Below are 18,137 nucleotides of genomic sequence, written 5' to 3'. Positions count from 1 at the left end.
AAAGGACGTTATTTGTGTTCAGAGAGCTCATCCTTTGCGTCCTATCAGTGCCAACCCCATTTATCCCCTTCCTCTGCTCAGCCAAAAGGATATTAAAACACACCAACTAAATCTGACCGATCCCTTTGTCCCGTTTCCACCCTGGTGATCAGGATTCAGAGAATTCTCAGGGAAATCACCCCACCTTTGTGGGAGGTCGGTGGCTGATCCCTCTGGTATCGAGTTAATGCCCGAGGATTGTGGTGAGCTGGGATTACCCCGGGGCAAGTGAGGAGCACTGCAGGTCGCTGGGCTGCAGTGCCAGGCTTGGCCACACTTGGGCCAGACAACAATTAACATTCCACCGGGGAACCTCTGTCCTGTTACAACCAGGAGACTCTTTTCCTCTTGGATTTCCATCCTTGTTTGTCGTTGCTTACCCTCTTCTTCACGGTCACCTCAGTTTTTCTGCTGCCTGGGTGCTTCCTGCTGTGGTTGATAAATGTGGGGTCAGGGTCTGAAGAGCGGGATGCACAGTATTGGAATTGTGTTGGGATATAAAGAGGCACTGTGGATTGTGAGATAACAGGGAGAAACTCTTCCTTGTAAGGGTGGTGAGGCCCTGGCACAGGTTGCTCCGAGAAGCTGTGGCTGCCCCTGGATCCCTGGAAGTGTCCAAGGTTGGGTTGGATGGGGCTTGGAGCAACCAGGGATAGTGGAAGGTGCCTGTGCCCATGGCAGGGGGTTGGAATGGGGTTCAGGCCATGGTGGGTGTCAGACCCCCCGCATCTGTATTTGCCTCGTCATCTGCATATGCAAATCATATTCAAATCACCCCCTGCGCGCGGCCAAGCCCAGCTGGGCCTACTGCGGATCTTCCCCTCGGCCCCCCGCGTTGCCATAGTTATCGGGCATGTCAATCACCGCGCCTCCTCCCGCCCCGACCAGGCAGCGCCCTCACTCATTGGACCGATGCTGTGCCAATCTCGTCCCAAAGGGAGCCCATAGGCCAGCGCTGCCGCATATCGACCCGCCCCCGCTGGCGCACGCTTCCCATTGGACAGCCGCGCTTGTCACTATACGCGGCCGAGCGCGGGGTGCTCCGACATCGCCCCATTCCCGTCTCCCATTGGCGGAGCCGCCTGTCGCTCCGCGCGGCGGGGGGCGCGGATTGGCGGGCGCCTCACGGGGTGTCCCGCCCCGCGGGGCCGCGCGGCGCAGGCGCGCCGGGGGCGGTGGCTGCGGCGGCGGCGGAGCGGGAGCGGGGCAGGAGCGGGAGCGGGGCCGGGCGGCCCATGGGGCCGGGCCGCGCTGCCCATGGAGCCGCCGCGCAGCTGCGGCGATGGTGCGGAGGAGGAGAAGAAGCCGCGGCGGCGGGGCGGCGGAGCGGACGCGGGGCCGCCTCAGCTGCGGCGGCGGAGCAGCGGCGGCGCGGACGGTGCGGCGGGGCCGCAGCCCCGCGAGCGCGGCGGGTCCGTGAGCCGGCAGCGGCGGGACTCGGTCCGCAAGAACCGCCCGCGTGAGTGAGGGCGGAATGGGGGGGGGGGTTGGAGCGGGAGGGGGCGAGGGGCGGGGCTTGGGGCTGGGTGGGCGGGGCTGTGGTAATGAGCGAGGGGCGGGGCTGCGGGGGACGGCAAGGGTGGGGATGGGGACACTGGGACAGCACGGGGGGCTGGTGGCAGGGACACGGCGTGGCCGGTGCGGGGACAGCACAGTGGGGACACCGGGGAGTGGTGGCTTGTCCAGCATGGCCAGTTTGGGGGGGTGGCATGGGGACATGAGCAACCTCGGGACAGCACAGTGGGGTAGTGGCGTGGGCACAGCATGGCCAGTCTGGGGACGACACCGTAGGAACATGGTGAGGTGATGACTTATCTGGCATGGCCAGTTTGGGGACTCAGTGTGGTGGTGACATGGGCACAACATGACCAGTGTGGGGACAGCACGGTGGGGACACAGTAGGGTGATGACTTGCCCAACATGACCAGTTTGGGGACAGCACAGTGGGGTGGTGGCATGGGAACACCATGACCACTGCGGGGACAGTGCAGGGGGGCTGATGGTTATGGGCACAACATAACTAACTGGGGGCAGTACGGGGGGACACAGTAGTAGTGGGGTGATGACTTGGCCCCAGCATGGCCAGTTTGGGGACAGCACAGTGGGGTGGTGGCAGGGGCACGGCATGGCCACTCTGGGACAGCACAGGGGGGACACAGTGGGACAGTGACATGGGCTCAGCAGGTTGGGGCAGAGGGTGGGTCAAGCTGAGCTCCAGGCACTCTGGGAGTTTTAGGATGAGGCAGTGCCTGGCAAGGTGGGGCAGGACATGGGATGGGGCTGTAGCAGGTGCTGAGATGCCCAAATTGAGTGGGAGGGAAGGTGACTGGTGACACAGAGGGCAAGGAGAAGGGCACAGAAGGACAGACGGAGGGGTAGGGTATGAGGGTGTGGGGCTGGACTGGTAACTGGGAAAGCAAATGGAGAGCATAGGGAATGGTGTCATTTTTGGGAGGGAAGAGCCCCAAGGGGTTGGCAGGGGTTGGGCGAAGACCAACCGAGCTTTGTGAGGAGGTAAAAACCATCCCTAAACCCAGGTTTTTAAATGTCCTATTGGAAACTGCAAAATGGATGGCAGCCTTCATTTTGGGAGCAGCAGGAGCTGCCGTGCAGGTGCCGTGGCTGTCACTGCCTTCAGCCATGTTTGAGGAGGAACCGAGCGATTGTTCCTTGACTTTCGCTGGAGCCCTTCCCTCCTCCTGGAAGGGAACTGCCATTCCCTGAAAATGAAACAGCGTCAGTGTAATTCCTCAGTACCTGCACAGCTATTAAGAGGATGTGAGCAATGAATCCAGACTGAAAACAGGGATCAGGATTCTCCTACATCTCGTCTCCTGGCTGACAATGCCGAGACGTTGTTGTTAACGTATCTGTGTGAAGTTTTAATGGTGTTCTTGCTCTTTTTTTGGGTGCTGGCAAAAAAGGAAGCCTCTCTTTTTCCCTGTCTTAGTGTGAAAAATAGGAATAGGGATCTGTGGGGCTGTTAATTAGAGCCCTGCTGGTTAGCAGGCTGCAGGGACATGAAGGAGATGTCTGGTACGAAAATGAGGGAGGACTCAGAGCTCTGCGTTAGGTGATGATTCTCCTCTGCCTTGCTCAGGGCAGTTTCTGTGTCTCCTCTGGAAAATATGGATTAAAGTTGGCCACTGAGGTTCTGGTTTGTTGTGGTGGAGTTAAATGCAGAGAGTGGTGTGGGATGCTTTAAAGAAAACAGGTGTTCTGGCAGCTTCCAAGAGAGGATTTGGATCCCGTCTGGAAGGTCAGTGTGGCGTGACTCGGGATTACAATGTAGCCTGTCCTTCCTAAATGATTCTTGGGATAATTGGAAGAGAAATGTGCGTCCCTTAGCAGGGACAATGCCTGGTGTCAGGGTAAATCACGTTTTGGAGTTAAAATGCTTGATCCCACCTCAAGGAAGACTCGAGCCGAAATGAAGGCAAAGCACTTAATGGGCATGGGATCAAAAATGTCCTACTTAAGCTCGCACTTGTCTGCTGCTGGCATGTGGCAAACGGGCTCAGTGACCTTGAGGCTTGTCTTGCCTGGCTGTGCTGGCAGATGCCCTGGCAGATGAGCCCCCACTTCCCCAGGAATGAAAGGATTTCAGCAGGCTCGTGATCGTCCTTCCTCGCCGTCCCTCTGTGCCGGGATGTGCAGCCAGGGCTGTTTCACTGCGGAGATCAGGGAAGGTCTGAGACCAAGGGGGACTGGGTTTGGGATAGACCCGAAATAAGAAGTGCAGCCCATGTCCCAGTCGTGTGCCTTCATGCACCTCGGGCTTTTAAACCCCCTGGAAATTTGAATTCCCAGTCATGTGGATGCGGCACTTGGGGACATGGTTTAGTGGTGAAGATGCCTGGGTTAATGGCTGGACTCGATGATCTTGGGAGGTCTTTTCCAACCTAAAGGCTTCCATGATTCTGTGAAATGTTTCTTGGTGCACTTCAGGAACTGAAGAGCTTTCCTGCAGCATTTTCCATGTGCCACAGGCGGAAGGGGCAGAAGTCAAGGACACTGTTGCTCTCAGAAGGGAGTGAGAAGTGTCCCTGAAAATGAGGAAATTTGTTGAAGCTTTGGAGTATTATGCTGGCAAGAGGAGCCTGACAGGGTTATTAGTGCAGGCAGGCATTAGTTCTCCAAGGAAAAGTATTCTTTCCTTTCAACTGATCCCTTTTTTTAAATAAGTTTTAGTATCTCCTGTCAGAATCATGCAAAGACAAAATGGACACATGGCTTTAAATTCTCAATGTAAACAGTATCCAAGCAGAGGTACAAATAAAATGCTGTTTTGACACCTCTTTTGTCATTCAAAATTCAAACTTTGATTTTTTTTTAAATACCTTTTTTCCCTTTTGGAATGGTGTAAGAAATATGAATTCCTATCAGAGCCTATTTTTAGGAATGGGAGGAGATGTAGACTTAGTGTCACTTTATATTAAATGCTAATTAATTGTATTTTTTTCCCAGCTGTAGAATTTCCAGCCTGGTATAACACTATTAAAATATAATATTGAATATTTTAGAGTAAGCCTAGAGGTGCTGTCACATACTCAACTAAATCATCAGCTCCATGGGCTAATCTTTTTAGCTCCTGATATAATTGGCTCAGAAGTTAAGGATCACTCTGAAATACAACTTGAGCTGCTTGTTTTGTGAAGAAAATCCACCATGGAGATCTTTAATTATATCACCTCTTTCATCTTGACAGTTCTGCAGCTTCCAGAATAAGTCTGTTGAGGGGTTTTTTTTTTATTTATACAGTGTCCAATTTTATGAAGTAATTTACATATCAGATAAAGGCATTTTCTTTTTCTTGCCCCCAAGATCTTGCAGACTGCAAAGGGGATTTGAGGGCAGGGTGGCAGCTCTTGCTGTGGGCACACAAGTCTCCTTGAGCTTTTCTGTGGTTGTTTAGTCTGAGCTGTGATTCCCCAACTTTGCTGGCCTTTTGTTTGTTGATGTGTATCCGTAGATCTGCCCCTGAGGAGAAGGTCTGTTTTTAACACAAAGAGCTGTGTATATGAAAATATTTATAGAGAGATGCTTTTAAAATTGTCTGTGCTCGGGGAAATTGAGGCTTTGTCAGGCCAAAGGATGAAGAATTTTTTTCTTGGGGAAAAAAAACCCCCGTCTTCAAGACAGTTGATAGCTGCTGTTGGGATGTGTTTCCTTAGGGAAGGAAGTGAAAATAAGGCTCGTTGTTGTGTGTCTGAGTGGAAGGTGTCCTTGCCCATGGCAGGAGGGTGGAGTGAGATGATCCACAAGGTCCCTTCCATCCCAAACCATCCCACGATTCCATGTGCTGAGCGGTACCACGGACTCTGCCGGTCCCGTAAGTCACATTCCTTGTACCCCTGATGTTTTCCCACTGAATACCTTGGATTCATTTTTGTCTTACACACAGAAGAGGTTGCTCCAAGCCCTGTCCAGCCTGGCCTTGAGCACTTCCAGGGATGGGACATCCAAGCTTCTCTGGGCAACGTATTATCCAATGTTGAGAGTGGGATTCATGGCTCTCATCCCGTAACAGGGCAACGGGGAGTTTCTTTAAGGAGAAAGACTGTGGAAAGTTTTGAGCTGAGAGCAGAGGCTTTCCTGCCTTTCTTGCAAATGCCCAAACACCCAGTGAACAACTAAACACTTCCCAGGAGGTGCTGGACAATGATGCTCTTCCCATGCCAGCCTGCAGGTTTGCCATGCTTCCCATCCTGGCTTGGAAAGGAGACCTGCAAGGCTCTTCCCCAGCAAGGAGGGCTCCAAATAGCAGCAGGGAGGAGGTGAGGGAGAGGCAGCATTTGCATTTCCTGCCTTGGCCATTAAAGCTGCTGTCTGGTTATTCCAGCAGAACCTTCTGACTGAGCACAATCAGCCTCGGGGACGCCCAGGGGCTCCGGGATGCCGCCAGTTCTCCTGCTGCTCCTCGAGATCAGCGGCAGCTCTCTTGGAAAAATTGCTTCGGAGGATTAAAAGGGAGAGATCTCTGGATGGCTTTCAGCTGCTGGGGAAAAAAAAATAAAAAAAATCAGTGTTTTAAGAGAAATCTCAGTAGCAGATGGTGATGGCGTTCATCCAGGAGAGCTTCCTCCTTCCTCCCTTGGATTTTTCTAGCTCTCAGACATGGAAGAGCTGTCGCTGCCCTCCATGTTGCTGTTGTCTGACTTCCTGTAAGAGTCAGGGAAAAAAAAATGACATGGTTCTCCATGTCGTTGAAATAATTTCCTCCTCTTGTTTGTGTGTCACTCCCCTTTCCTACAAAAACAGGTTTATAGGGAAGTTTTGTCCCTGTCCTGGATTATTTGAGTTCTCTGACAGGTGTTACTGCACAGGGAATCCTTTGCAGGATGGGACAGAAGTACTTAATTCTGAGCTCACACGCTGCTTCCTTGGATTCTTGACCTGTGGCTGGGATGTATATAATGAGAGATCCATAATTAACAATCATTTGGTGTGAGTTAATTACCTTAATAGGCTGTCTTTCAGAATTTATCCCTGGTGACTTAGGGAAGGTACGGCCGATCCGCTGGCAGATGGAGAACACCAGCTGCTCCGTGTGGAGCCTTTCCAGCTGGTCCCACAGGGATGTGTGAGCCGGCCCCGGTCAGAGGTTCCATCCCAGCTCAGGGGGTCAGATCCTTTTTGGGGCCGGTGCTGAGTGGGGGTAGTGAGCTCTGAGCCCAGCCTGTCTGCAGTTACTGCCAGCTCTGCAGGCACCATTCCTGTTTCCCTGTTTCTGGTGGGACAGGCTGTGGATAACTGGCTGGTTTAACCCCACGCTTGGTGTTCTGCTCATTATGACAACAGCCAAATAGAACCTGTATTTATAGATATTAAAAAATGGAGGGTCTCGATGGCACTGAGGATGGGATGAAATTTCCAAGGAGCTGCTCCCTCTTTTTGTGGCTAGGAAGCTTCCTAAACTGATGGGCCCAGCTGCTGCTCGCCCTAAGATCTGGAAGGTTTGAGTGTAGGAGTTTGGTGTGTGAGCTTCACAAGAGGCTTTAAAACAAACATGTTTTACTGAACCCATCATGTGCCACCAGCTGGGTGCTGGGAAGCGGGAACCTGTTAGCCTGTAATGGAGCAGCCCCTGTGGCATTTCTAGGCACGTGGATTCATGGAGCCACTGTGCCTTGGTTTTTGGATATTTGTCTTTTCTGCTGCACCTCAGTGATGCCATCTCCGAGTTCCATCCTCTGCTCACTCCCTGGTTTTACCCTTGTGAGTTTGGGGGAAGGTTGTTGTCTGAATAGAACAGTGGGGATGCTTTGAAAAAAAAAAAAATCTAATGTAGGCTTCATAATGCAGAAATCAAATTGCATGTCCAGACAGGAACAAATATGTTCCAGAAATCACAGAACCATGGAATGGTTTGCATTGGAAGGGATTTGAAAGAGCATGTCCTTCCAACCCCTGCCATGGGCAGGGACACCTTCCACTAGCCCAGGTTGCTGCAAGCCTGGTCCAGGCTAGCTTGTGTGCTTCCAGGAGTGGGGCAGCCACAGCTTCTCTGGGCAGCCTGTGCCAGGGCCTCCCCACCCTCACAGGGAAGAATTTCTTCCCAATATCCAACCTAAACCTACTCTCTTTCAGCTTACAGTCATTACCCCTTGTCCTATCACTATCTACACGTGTAAAAGTCCTTGGATTGCTCTTGCTTTCTCCCTCTGTTGGGCTGCCATTCAGATTCCTTTCCCTTTCATTCACGAAAAGTTATTTTTATGTCTGTTCTTGTTTGAAGTCAATGCCTCGGTAATGGGGAGTGATTGGGATTTGGACGCGTCTCCAAAAATAGAGCTCTGCATCTCCTTTCAAGATTTCCTTTGGTGACGGTTGGGGGTGGCCTCTATGGAAATATGTAAAAATAACTCCGTGGGTTAAAAATACCGTGGGGAGCTGCCGGCTCCAGCAGCTCCTGGGAGCTGGAAAGCTCTGGAATGGGCTGTACAGCCACCAGGTGAACCTGCTGAGGAGGGAATACGTCCTCCTCAAGCCTGCTGGGCTGGTGGCTGTGCAAAGATCATTCCACAAAGAGCCTGACCCGAGGGATTCCCGCTGGAAAGGATGGGAGGAACGAGGGCTTCTTTGTGTTCCACCCGTATCTCTCTGCAGATAAGCAAACATATTGTGCACAAATAACAGCAGTGTGTTATCACCCCTGTCTCTGACCTGTAGGAGTTATACTAAAATGCAAGATCCTTCTTTCAGATCCTTCTTTCAGTTGGTAATGCTGGAGCGTGCCCAGGGGAAGGGGCTGGAGCTGCAGAAGCAGCTGAGGGAGCTGGGGGGCTCAGCCTGGAGAAAAGGAGGCTCAGGGGGGACCTTCTGGCTCTGCAACTCCCTGACAGGAGGGGGGAGCCGGGGGGGGGGGGGTCGGGCTCTGCTCCCAGGGAATAAGGGATGGGAGGAGAGGAAATAGCCTCAAGCCGTGCCAGGGGAGGTTTGGTTTGGATATTGGGAAAATCTCTTCATGGAAAGGGTTGTCCAGCCCTGGCACAGCTGCCCAGGGCAGTGTTGGAGTCCCCATCCCTGGAGGGGTTTGAAATCCCTGTGGATGTGGCACGTGGGGACATGAGTTAGTGGTGGCCTTGGCAGTGCTGGATGATCCCAGAGGGCTTTTCCAAACTTCATGGTTCTACGATTCAGGTTTATTTTCCAAGCATTCCTTTTTTCCTTCTGGAACACACTGTCAGGGTTTAATCCTGCTGCTGTGAGCCTGAACATGTGGCTGCATCTCTCCCTTTGCCGTGGAGCCCGTGCATCTCGTTAGCTCCAGCCTCTCCTTCAGCTCATTAATAGTGATATTAATCTGTTCCAGTTCCCAGCTCTAATCGCAGATTCCATCAGATCAGGGGTTTCTCTTGATCTTTTCCAAGCAGCTCATTATCCAACACAGCTGCAAATGTTGCTGGGCCTGACACTGATGCATATTTTGTACCATGGGGGAATTTGACTAATAAAATAATCCAATTAGACATTTGTTTTTGTCTCCCTGGGGCATCTTAGATTACTTGTCTACCTCAGCTCCGTGTTGTAATTAGGGAACGTTTGTACATCCCTTTGATGTAAAAGCACTGGTGTTATCCATGGCTCTGGCTCCAGTTCAGAACTTGGGAAGAGGAAGAGCTGGAGATTAAACCTGCAGCAGGATCTGGTGGTGGGGGCTATGGATACTGTCAGATCCTGGGGGGGACAGTGTCAGTGTTTTGAGTGTTGTACAGCAAATATTCAGAGCTCCTGGACTCCAGGGATCTCCAAACAGGAGTTGTGCTCAACATTGGAGAAATCTGTCAAAGACATTTCAGGCTGCCAACATTCCTGTCTTTGCTTTCCACTTGAAACTAAACAGACCACACGGGTCCCTGGAGAATTCCATGAGTTAATTCAGTTTATAACTATTTTCACAGCATCGTGGAATGCTTTGGTTAGGAAGGGACCCTAAAGATCATCTAATTCCAGCCTTTCCACTGGAAGGGTGCTGGTGCCATGGCAGCACCACACCCTGTTTCATTTTCCCTTTGTCTCCTCTCTCTCTAGTCTTTCCCTGGTTTGGCCTGGACATCGGAGGGACCCTGGTGAAACTCGTCTACTTTGAACCCAAGGACATCACGGCGGAAGAGGAAGAGGAAGAAGTGGAAAACCTCAAAAGCATCCGCAAATACCTGACATCCAACGTAGCCTATGGCTCCACAGGCATTCGGGATGTGCACCTTGAGCTCAGGGACCTTACCCTGTGTGGACGTAAAGGCAATCTGCACTTTATACGCTTTCCTACTCATGACATGCCTGCTTTTATCCAAATGGGAAGCGAAAAGCACTTCTCGAGCCTCCATACTACCTTATGTGCCACGGGAGGTGGAGCGTACAAATTTGAGCAGGACTTTCGCACAGTAGGCATTTTTGGCTTCTATACCGTTAGGATCTGGTAGTGACGTTTCTCTGAGGGCTTAGAACTAGAAAACTCCCTCTGCAGACTCTTTAAAACTCCTCTAAATCTTGATTTCGGATGTGTCTCCCCCCACCTAACTCCAGTCAGGAGTCAGGTTGAATTGTCCAAATTAAAACACTTTCTTCCCTGAGCTTTCTTCCCCCATGTGCATGTAACGTCCTGTCACTCTAAATTAATTGCTCACCAATGTTCTTGCTTACAAATCTTCCTCTCTGGTTTTAATCTCTGCTGCTGCTGGTCTCGGTCTCGTGGGTTATTTTTTTTTTTCCTCATTGCTGTCTTTCGCCTGCTTTATTTTCTTTCTTTGCTCACCTGGTTTCATTTCTGACACCCTGTGTGTGAATGAGATGGTTGAAGTTCAGTCAGGTTTGGGGGTAAATTTAACTGTCAGGAAGTTCACAGTTGGGGTTTGACTTCATCATGTGGCTTCGTTCTGGGTTGGATCCTTGTTCACAGGTGAAAAACACGTGTGATAAATACTTGTTTCATCAGGGCTTGGAAAAATGCAAATAAGTGGGCTTTTCATGGAATCATTGAGGTTGGAAAAGGCCTTTAAGACCACTTAAGACCACTTAAGACCACAAAAAGTCCAACCCTTAACCCAGCACTGCCAAGGCCACCACTAACCCCTGTTCCCAAGTGCCACATCCACAGGGATTTTAAATCCCTCCAGGGATGGGGACTCCACCCCTGCCCTGGGCAGCACAACCCTTTGAGTGGAGAAATTTTTCCTAATATCCAGTTTTGTGCAGTTGAGAGTGTGGCATGAGGGGAAAATAATTTTGTAACTCCTTCACCTTTTTTTTTGATGTTTGTTTGGATGGGTTTTGTTGGATATTTTGGTCAAACAAAGAAGCCCCTCCTCACTTCTCCTGACTTTTCATGCCAGTGCCTCAGCGTCAGGGCCTGAATCAGGCTTGTGGGAGTTTGTGGGATTCTCTCTTGTGTCCATCTATGGATCCAGGTGTCTTTTTTTCCCTGTTTCACACCTGCACACCAGAAGGTTGGGATAGCTGGGACTCCCCGTGCTCTCCTGTGACCTGTTCTTCCCCAGGCTCTGCAGGGAGCGTGGAGATAGCTTGGACTGAGCTGGCAGTGAATGCATTTTTCCAGCCCTGACCATAAGCCCTTCACATCCCTCCCTGCTCCTTCAATATTCCTCTTTTTCCTTCCCACCAGATGGGTGACCTTGAGCTTTGTAAGCTCGATGAACTCGACTGCCTTATTAAAGGGGTGTTGTACATCGACTCCGTGGGATTCAACGGACACTCAGAGTGTTACTATTTTGAGAACCCAACGGATGCTGAGAGGTGCCAGAAGCTCCCATTCAACCTGGAGAATCCATACCCTCTCCTCCTGGTGAACATTGGCTCAGGGGTCAGCATTCTGGCTGTCTACTCCAAAGAAAACTATAAACGGGTAACGGGCACCAGGTGAGCGCTGAGGGGGGAAAAGAGGGAGTTTTATTTTGGAGTCTGGAACACGTTCCTGCCTTGTAAATCACATTTTCGGGGACAAACTGCAGTAAAGGTGGTGTGTGGAATGACCAAGCTCCTGCTTTTACTGCAGTCCCTTCTCCCTGCCAGCAAAGATCCCTCCTGGAAGAGAGGATCTGGATTTTGTGTTTTGGTGTCTTTGCTGCAGCCATTCTCTGTCAAAGCTGGTTTTTCAGTTGCCCTGCTGCAGGAATTTAAGGGTTTTACTGATCTGCTTGGTTAGATCACCTAGTTTGGGATTATCCCAAATACAGTGATCATCTTAACAACTCTTAGCCTTGATCCAAGCAGTCAAGATTTCCATCCTGACTTCCAGAATTTGCCTGATTTTGGTGGAAGAGATGATGACTTAGCAGTAATTCCCCAGTTCTTGCCCTTCCTGAAGGTGTGGCTCTTGTGTCCAGGCAAAGCAAAATATTTCTGTAGCTTTAAGCTTTCCTGAAGACCCAGGAAGTTAGCAATAATAATGAATAATGAAGAAATAATATAATATTAACAATTGTAATAATAATGATTGTAAAGCCCCTCAGTACAGTTCCTACTCTTACTATAGATCATTATTGGGATCTGTACATGATGAAGTGAACAAAGTTTTTTCCCCAGATTTTGAATGGCTCTGCCCTGACACTCCAGTTATCCCTCAGAACTAATATTTATTTTAAGATTAACATCTCCTGAGTGCTGGGAAGAAAGTGGATGGTGTGAAATAGAAAATTAAGGTCTCGTTTAGCACCAATGGCCTGTGCAGAAGGCTGGTGGGGGATTCCTTGCAGGCTGTAAATTATGTGAAAGGAACAGATTTAAAGGAAGTTTTTTAATTCTGCTTTACTTGCAGCCTCGGAGGGGGAACCTTTTTTGGTCTCTGCTGCCTTCTCACAGGATGCTCCACCTTTGAGGAGGCCCTGGAAATGGCATCCCAGGGGGACAGCACCAAAGTGGACAAACTGGTGCGGGACATCTATGGGGGAGACTACGAGCGGTTCGGGTTGCCAGGCTGGGCTGTGGCATCCAGGTAAACGACCTCCCTGGATTTTATTTTCACTGCAGGTCCTGCAAGCATGAAAATCTGGACTTAGGTGGCTCAGGAGAACAGCCATTCCTGAGAGATCCTGAGTTACTGATAGCAACGCTTTTTAAAGTTAGAAATCATAGGAATCAATCCTTCAAGATAAATTGCTTCGGTTACATTAGCAGTTCCCGTTATCTCCTGGAATTCTGATGGGACCTTTAACCCTAAAACTGTCTTTACAGCTTTGGAAACATGATGAGCAAGGAGAAGAGGGAGTCTGTCAGCAAGGAGGACCTGGCCAGGGCCACCTTAATCACCATCACCAACAACATCGGCTCTATAGCGCGGATGTGTGCGCTCAACGAGGTATTTTGGGGGATCTCTTCCTTCCTCCCTGACTAGAACATCACCTCTGCTGCTGCCTGTTTGAGGGGCATGCCTCTTGTTTGAGGAACAACCCTGGGAGAGGAGGAAAGGAGGGGTGGAGGATGTGAAGGCTGGATGTCTCCCCTGTGTTGTTTTTACGAGTTGCTCTGGATTTCTTGGCCAAGCCCCACCAACCCCACGGCCATTCCTGTATCTTTGGGCTTTCAGCTTCTTTACAGTGCTGCCTTGTTGCATTCATGTCAAGCAGCATTGTACAGGGCTATGAAAGAACAGAGACATCCTCTGCACTGCATCCTGAGCCTGCTCCCACGGGATGAGCTAGGGGATCTGGCATCCTCCTGACTCCTGGATGTCTCTTTACCTTCATTTGCTGATAAAATGATGCAAGACGTGTCCTAAACAGCCTTGAACTGACTTATTTTCTTGTTGGAGAACAAGCAACTTCAAAGCTCATGGCTTGGCTCAGGAGAACTATTTTGGGATTAAAGTTAGACTGAAAGTCTGACTTGAGTCTAATATATTGGTTGGTCTTTTCCTTTCTTTCAGAATTGTGTTGGTTATGGGCTTCCAAATAGTTTTTTTCCTTTAGTTTAACAGTAGAGAGTCACTCAGCTGTTTAATGATGAGTCAAAGGCAGGAGTTCAGGGGAGAGGGGGAGATGGCACTTTGTGGTCAGTGTTCCCAGTCAGTATAAGGATTTCACAGCAAAATCAACTATTCTGTTCACATTCCTGAGCTGGGAAAGCTGTAGTTCAGCCTGGGGATTTCTGGGCAGTGAAGAAGAACCTGGGTTAAAGTGACCTGGCCTTGCTTTCTGAGAGAATTGTGGGTGTTTTTAATGTTCTGCAGATGCTGCCCAACACCTTCAGCAGACAATTCATGCAATCACAGAGTCATTAAGGTTGGAAAAGCCCTCTAAAACCATCCAGTCCAACTGTTCCCCAGCACTGCCAAGGCCACCACTGACCCCTGTCCCCAAGTGCCACATCCACAGGGATTTTAGATCCTTCCACGGATGGGGACAGCCCTTTCCATTAAGGAATTTTCCCAATATCCATCCTAAACCTCCCCTGGCACAGCTGGAGGCCGTTCCCTCTCCTCCTGTCCCTTGTTCCCTGGGAGCAGAGCCCGACCCCCCCCAGCTCCCCCCTCCTGTCAGGGAGTTGCAGAGCCAGAAGGTCCCCCCTGAGCCTCCTTTTCTCCAGGCTGAGCCCCCCCAGCTCCCTCAGCTGCTCCTGCTGCTCCAGCCCCTTCCCCACATGGGGTTTTCACCACTACAAGCAGAAAAAGGAATTTAGCCTTAATACTCCCTTTTTTTCCCCTAAACCCTTGCAGAACATCAACCGCGTGGTGTTCGTGGGCAACTTCCTTCGGATCAACACCATCTCCATGAGGCTCCTGGCGTATGCCCTGGACTACTGGTCAAAGGGACAGTTAAAAGCACTTTTCTTGGAACATGAGGTGAAATTTTTTTTTTAAAATCTCTTTCCTCTCATGGGAAAATGCGAATGCTCTGGAAGCAGCCCTGTGGAGCTGTTGGTGACACCCACAGCACAGCAGGTCCTCAGGGTCGGGTCAGGAAAAACAGGGATATTGTTCCAGTTGCTTATAGTGGAATTGTTTGCCACCAATTTCATCTTGTCTGTGAACTGTATAACCATTTGCTCAGTTTAGATGTGTAACTGTTTTGCAGCTCTGCTTCCTTATACAACCATTGAAGTCAGATTTTTGTATTTTATTTTATTTCTTATTTTATAGTGTACCTACCTGCAGTTTTGTCTTTCCTTTATATACACAGTATGTGTAATAGCCTGGAGAAGAGGAGGCTCCAGGGAAACCTTTGGACACCTTCCAGGGCCTAAAGGGGCTCCAAGAGGACTGAAGAGGGACTTTAGATGAGGGCCTGGAGGAACAGGACAAGGGGGAATGGCTTTCACTGCCAGAGGGCAGGGTTAGATGGAATATTGGGAAGGAATTCTTGGCTATGAGAGTGGGGAGGTCCTGGCCCAGCCCAGAGAAGCTGTGGCTGTCCCTGGATCCCTGGAAGTGTCCAAGACCAGGTTGGACGGGACTTGGAGCAACCTGGGCTAGTGGAAGGTGTCCCTTCCCATGGCAGGGGGGAGTTGGAACTGGTTGATCTTTGAAGTCCCTTCCAACCCTAACCATTCCATGATTCTGTGGCTGTGACTGTTGTGTCAGGTGTGTGTCCACGTCTGAGTTCTCAGTGATATTCCCGCTGTTCCTCAGGGTTACTTCGGCGCGGTCGGTGCTCTCCTGGAACTCCTGGACTCCGCCTGACCCCCTGCAGACTCTGTGTTGGACCCACGGATTTGGGGCACTCCCTGGGCTGCTGGTTTGGAGGTCACTGAGCCCACGTTTCACCTGCTCAGACTGTTCCCTGGGGTGCCCTGTGGGGTCAGCCCAGGGCTGGGTGTTTGTCTGTGAGAGCTGAAATCCATCTGGGATGCCAGCGCAGGTTTGTTCCAAAGGACGTGCGTGGGAAACACTGGCTGGATGTGGGGGTGTATGGGAAGGTCTGTGGGGCATTTCAGTCACATGAAATTGCCCCTTTTAGGTAGTTTACTCCGTGTTTAATGGCTGTGACAAAGCAGGGGACGGGCACTCTGCTCCTCCCGCCGGGATCCCTCAGAGTGCCGAGTGCCCAGGTCACAGTTCTGTGTTCACAGTCAAAGCTGTCGCGTTCTCCATGTGCCGGGAATGGTCTGGGAAGAGGGAAGAGCATCAGCATTAGCCTTGTTGTGTAACTCCCTACAGAGCACTTGATCCATGGTGGCCTGTGGGACACCCTGTGCTGGCAACCAGGCTTTGTTCCTGTTCCACACGTCCTTATCTCTGTCCTAGGGATGGAGGGTACGGCACAGCACGGATCTGTGCCTTGGGGGGATTCCCATTTCAGCCTCCAGCACTCCTACACAGCCCCTTTGGGACAGTGTTAGGGGTGTCTGCCTGTCAGCCTCCAACCTTGAGATCTAAAAGCAAATTTGAGGATGAAACAGTGGGATTTGTTGTTTGTTTGTTCGGGATTTTCCCTCCATTACCAAACTTGGCTGCACAGAACTCCACCAAAGAGACGCTTCCTTCGGTCACACTCGGATCTCTGTCATGTTCCCCGTTGCATTTATTAATGGCTGCACTCCTGGTGTTTTTGGGGAATCCTCCCCCTTCCCACGTGCGTGCTGTGCTCCCAGTTTTCCCTGTGCCTGCTCCCACACAGCCCCCGAGCGAGGTGGAACCCCTGTGGAAGCTGCACCCTTGGGATGGGGGTTGGGATGGATCCTGCACGCTCAATAAACGCTCTCTCAAAGCAACGAGGTATCTGTGCCTTCCCTCAGGATGGGAACTCACGGAGACACGGCTTTGGAGCTGCTCTGGCTTCCCAGGGAGCAGCTCCATGGAGCAGCTGCCCTGCCCTGAGCAGGGGAAGCTGTTCAGATCCTTCACATCAGGTCACACTTGTCGGGCTTTATCCCAGGATATCGGAATGACCGTCACCCTGACTCCAACACACACTTTAAGATCCTGGTTTCCTTCCAGAGAAGCTGAATTCCAGCTCCTCTGATCCCCACACCCCTCATGAGCCCAGGTGGAAGGGCTGGGAGCTTGTAAGTCCCATCCAGCTCTGCCCATTGCTGCATCCCGAGATGGGATCCTTGTGTGGTACTTCCCTCTGGAAAGGGAAGAAACTCTGGATTCAGGAAATGTTTGCTTTGCTGGTTAGATCAGTGTGGTGCCCCTGTCAGCTCTGCTGGGTAAGTTCAGGCCATGGACATGGAGTGGAGCATCTCCCAAACCTCACCTGAGTCTGGGCTGGAATCTGGGACACAGCCACGGATTTGACAACAGTAAAATGGGGGGAAAAGAGCACAGAGCTCACATGGAAGGTGATCTGTGCTGGATGGGAAAGAAAATTTGCTTTTCCTGCAGTGTAACAGGTTTTGGTTGTGTCCTGCTCTGTATTCCATAATGTGGTGCTTCAGAGGTGAGGGCTGGGAGCAGGATCATACAGGTCATGGGATGGTTGGGGCTGGGAGGGACCTTAAGGATCATCCAGTTCCACCCCCTGCCACGGGCAGGGACACCTTCCACTAGCCCAGGTTGCTCCAAGCCCCGTCCAACCTGGCCTTGGACACTTCCAGGGATCCAGAGGCAGCCACAGCTTCTCTGGGTGAGTTGTTCACTTTCTCATTTATTCTTCATTTCTTACAAAATCACACAAGAGGTGCCCAAACTCAGTGCATTAAAAACAGCTCCACTTCCCAGGTGCTGCCTGAAGGGTGTCCAGGCTCGGCTCTTTCTGTACCACACAAAGTCTGACACACACACACACACACACACACACACACACACACACACACACACACCCACCCACACACACACCCCCACCCCACGGCCAAAACTCATGGAAAACTTTGGCTTTTTGGCATGTCTGTGTGCCTGGGACCTGTGTGGCCCCTTGGTGTATCAGCTGGGCTGGGCTGGGTGCGAGGGGAGGGTGTGAATCCTTGGGATACACGGGGGAAAGGCTGGGCTTTGTTAAAGCAGGAGCTGAGGGTTGGGGATGGCAGAACGACCTTGGCTGTGGAGAGCTGGGAAACCTCTGCAGGAGTTCCCAGCACCAATCCCACAGCCTGACCCACCACAACCCCTGCCCTCAGGCACTGGTGTCTCTGGGCACAGCATCCCGTGGCTTCTCCTGTGTTCATGTAACTCCTTTTTCTCTGGATTTCATCCAGCACGGTCTGATCCCAGCACCAAAGCCCCTGGCATAGTGTTTGTCCTTTTTTTTTTTTTTTTTGTAAACTGCTTGTTTTTTTCTTCTTGTAATAAAATATCACAGTTATTTTTTTACATGCTTTGAAACCCTTGTTTGCTTCCTGTCTCGTTCTTGGAGCTCCAGTGCAATGGGACGGACGTTGGTGGGAGTGAGCAGGAATGTGCTGGGGGAATTGGGGTTTTAGAACCTGATTGAAAAGAATCATTGGCAATCTTTGATTGTTCTTCCCTCCCTGCCTGTTCCAAGCTCTGGGAATCAGGTGTATTTCAGAGCATGTTAAAGGAGAGGGGGGGGGGGAAAACTTAAGAGCATTATTCTGGGGCAAATTGCAGCATTTTTGGGTTTGATTAAATATTTGCTGATTGTTGCTTTGGAGGCCCTTTGGCCTTTGATGTAGGAATGATACGGATGGGATTGGAGGTGGAGGTGCAGCATCAAGCCAGAGCAGGAGCTGTGGGGTGGAAG

General features: G+C 50.8%; 1 protein-coding gene and 1 long non-coding RNA gene across 3 annotated transcripts in view; both read left to right on the top strand.

Moving 5' to 3' along the window:
• Positions 1 to 17,744, top strand: part of LOC127475997 (uncharacterized) — a 261,043-nt gene extending 243,299 nt beyond the window's left edge. The window contains exon 2 of the long non-coding RNA XR_007906454.1: positions 16,993 to 17,744. This is a non-coding gene — a long non-coding RNA (uncharacterized LOC127475997). The remainder of the gene's footprint in view (positions 1 to 16,992) is intronic.
• Positions 1,243 to 17,744, top strand: PANK2 (pantothenate kinase 2). Of its 2 annotated transcripts, XM_051798228.1 has the most exons (7): positions 1,243 to 1,498; positions 9,574 to 9,926; positions 11,165 to 11,418; positions 12,317 to 12,493; positions 12,733 to 12,856; positions 14,213 to 14,338; positions 15,125 to 17,744. In XM_051798228.1, the coding sequence occupies exons 1-7, from the start codon at positions 1,297 to 1,299 to the stop codon at positions 15,173 to 15,175; spliced, it is 1,287 nt and encodes a 428-aa protein (XP_051654188.1). In that variant the 5' UTR covers positions 1,243 to 1,296; the 3' UTR covers positions 15,176 to 17,744. The 2 variants fall into 2 exon arrangements, with proteins under 2 accessions (XP_051654188.1, XP_051654189.1); XM_051798229.1 differs by lacking the exon at positions 1,243 to 1,498 and having other exon boundaries at positions 9,660 to 9,783.
• Positions 17,745 to 18,137: the final 393 nt, after the last annotated feature.

The sequence above is a fragment of the Manacus candei genome, unplaced genomic scaffold (genome assembly GCF_025592945.1).
Source record: "Manacus candei isolate 608988 ecotype Guabito, Panama unplaced genomic scaffold, ASM2559294v1 h1tg000048l, whole genome shotgun sequence".
In the NCBI taxonomy this organism is placed as follows: Eukaryota; Metazoa; Chordata; class Aves; order Passeriformes; family Pipridae; genus Manacus; species Manacus candei.
Note: the sequence above shows the minus strand (reverse complement) of the source record. Positions and strands in the feature narration are given on the sequence as shown.

Bases quoted from the DNA above. Each gene is read 5' to 3' on its own strand.
- PANK2 (XM_051798228.1), top strand. From the start codon at position 1,297: ATGGAGCCGCCGCGCAGCTGCGGCGATGGTGCGGAGGAGGAGAAGAAG. The intron at 1,499-9,573 runs GTGAGTGAGGGC...CTCTCTCTCTAG, and splicing joins GGTCCGCAAGAACCGCCCGC to TCTTTCCCTGGTTTGGCCTG. The intron at 9,927-11,164 runs GTAGGCATTTTT...CCTTCCCACCAG, and splicing joins TTGAGCAGGACTTTCGCACA to ATGGGTGACCTTGAGCTTTG.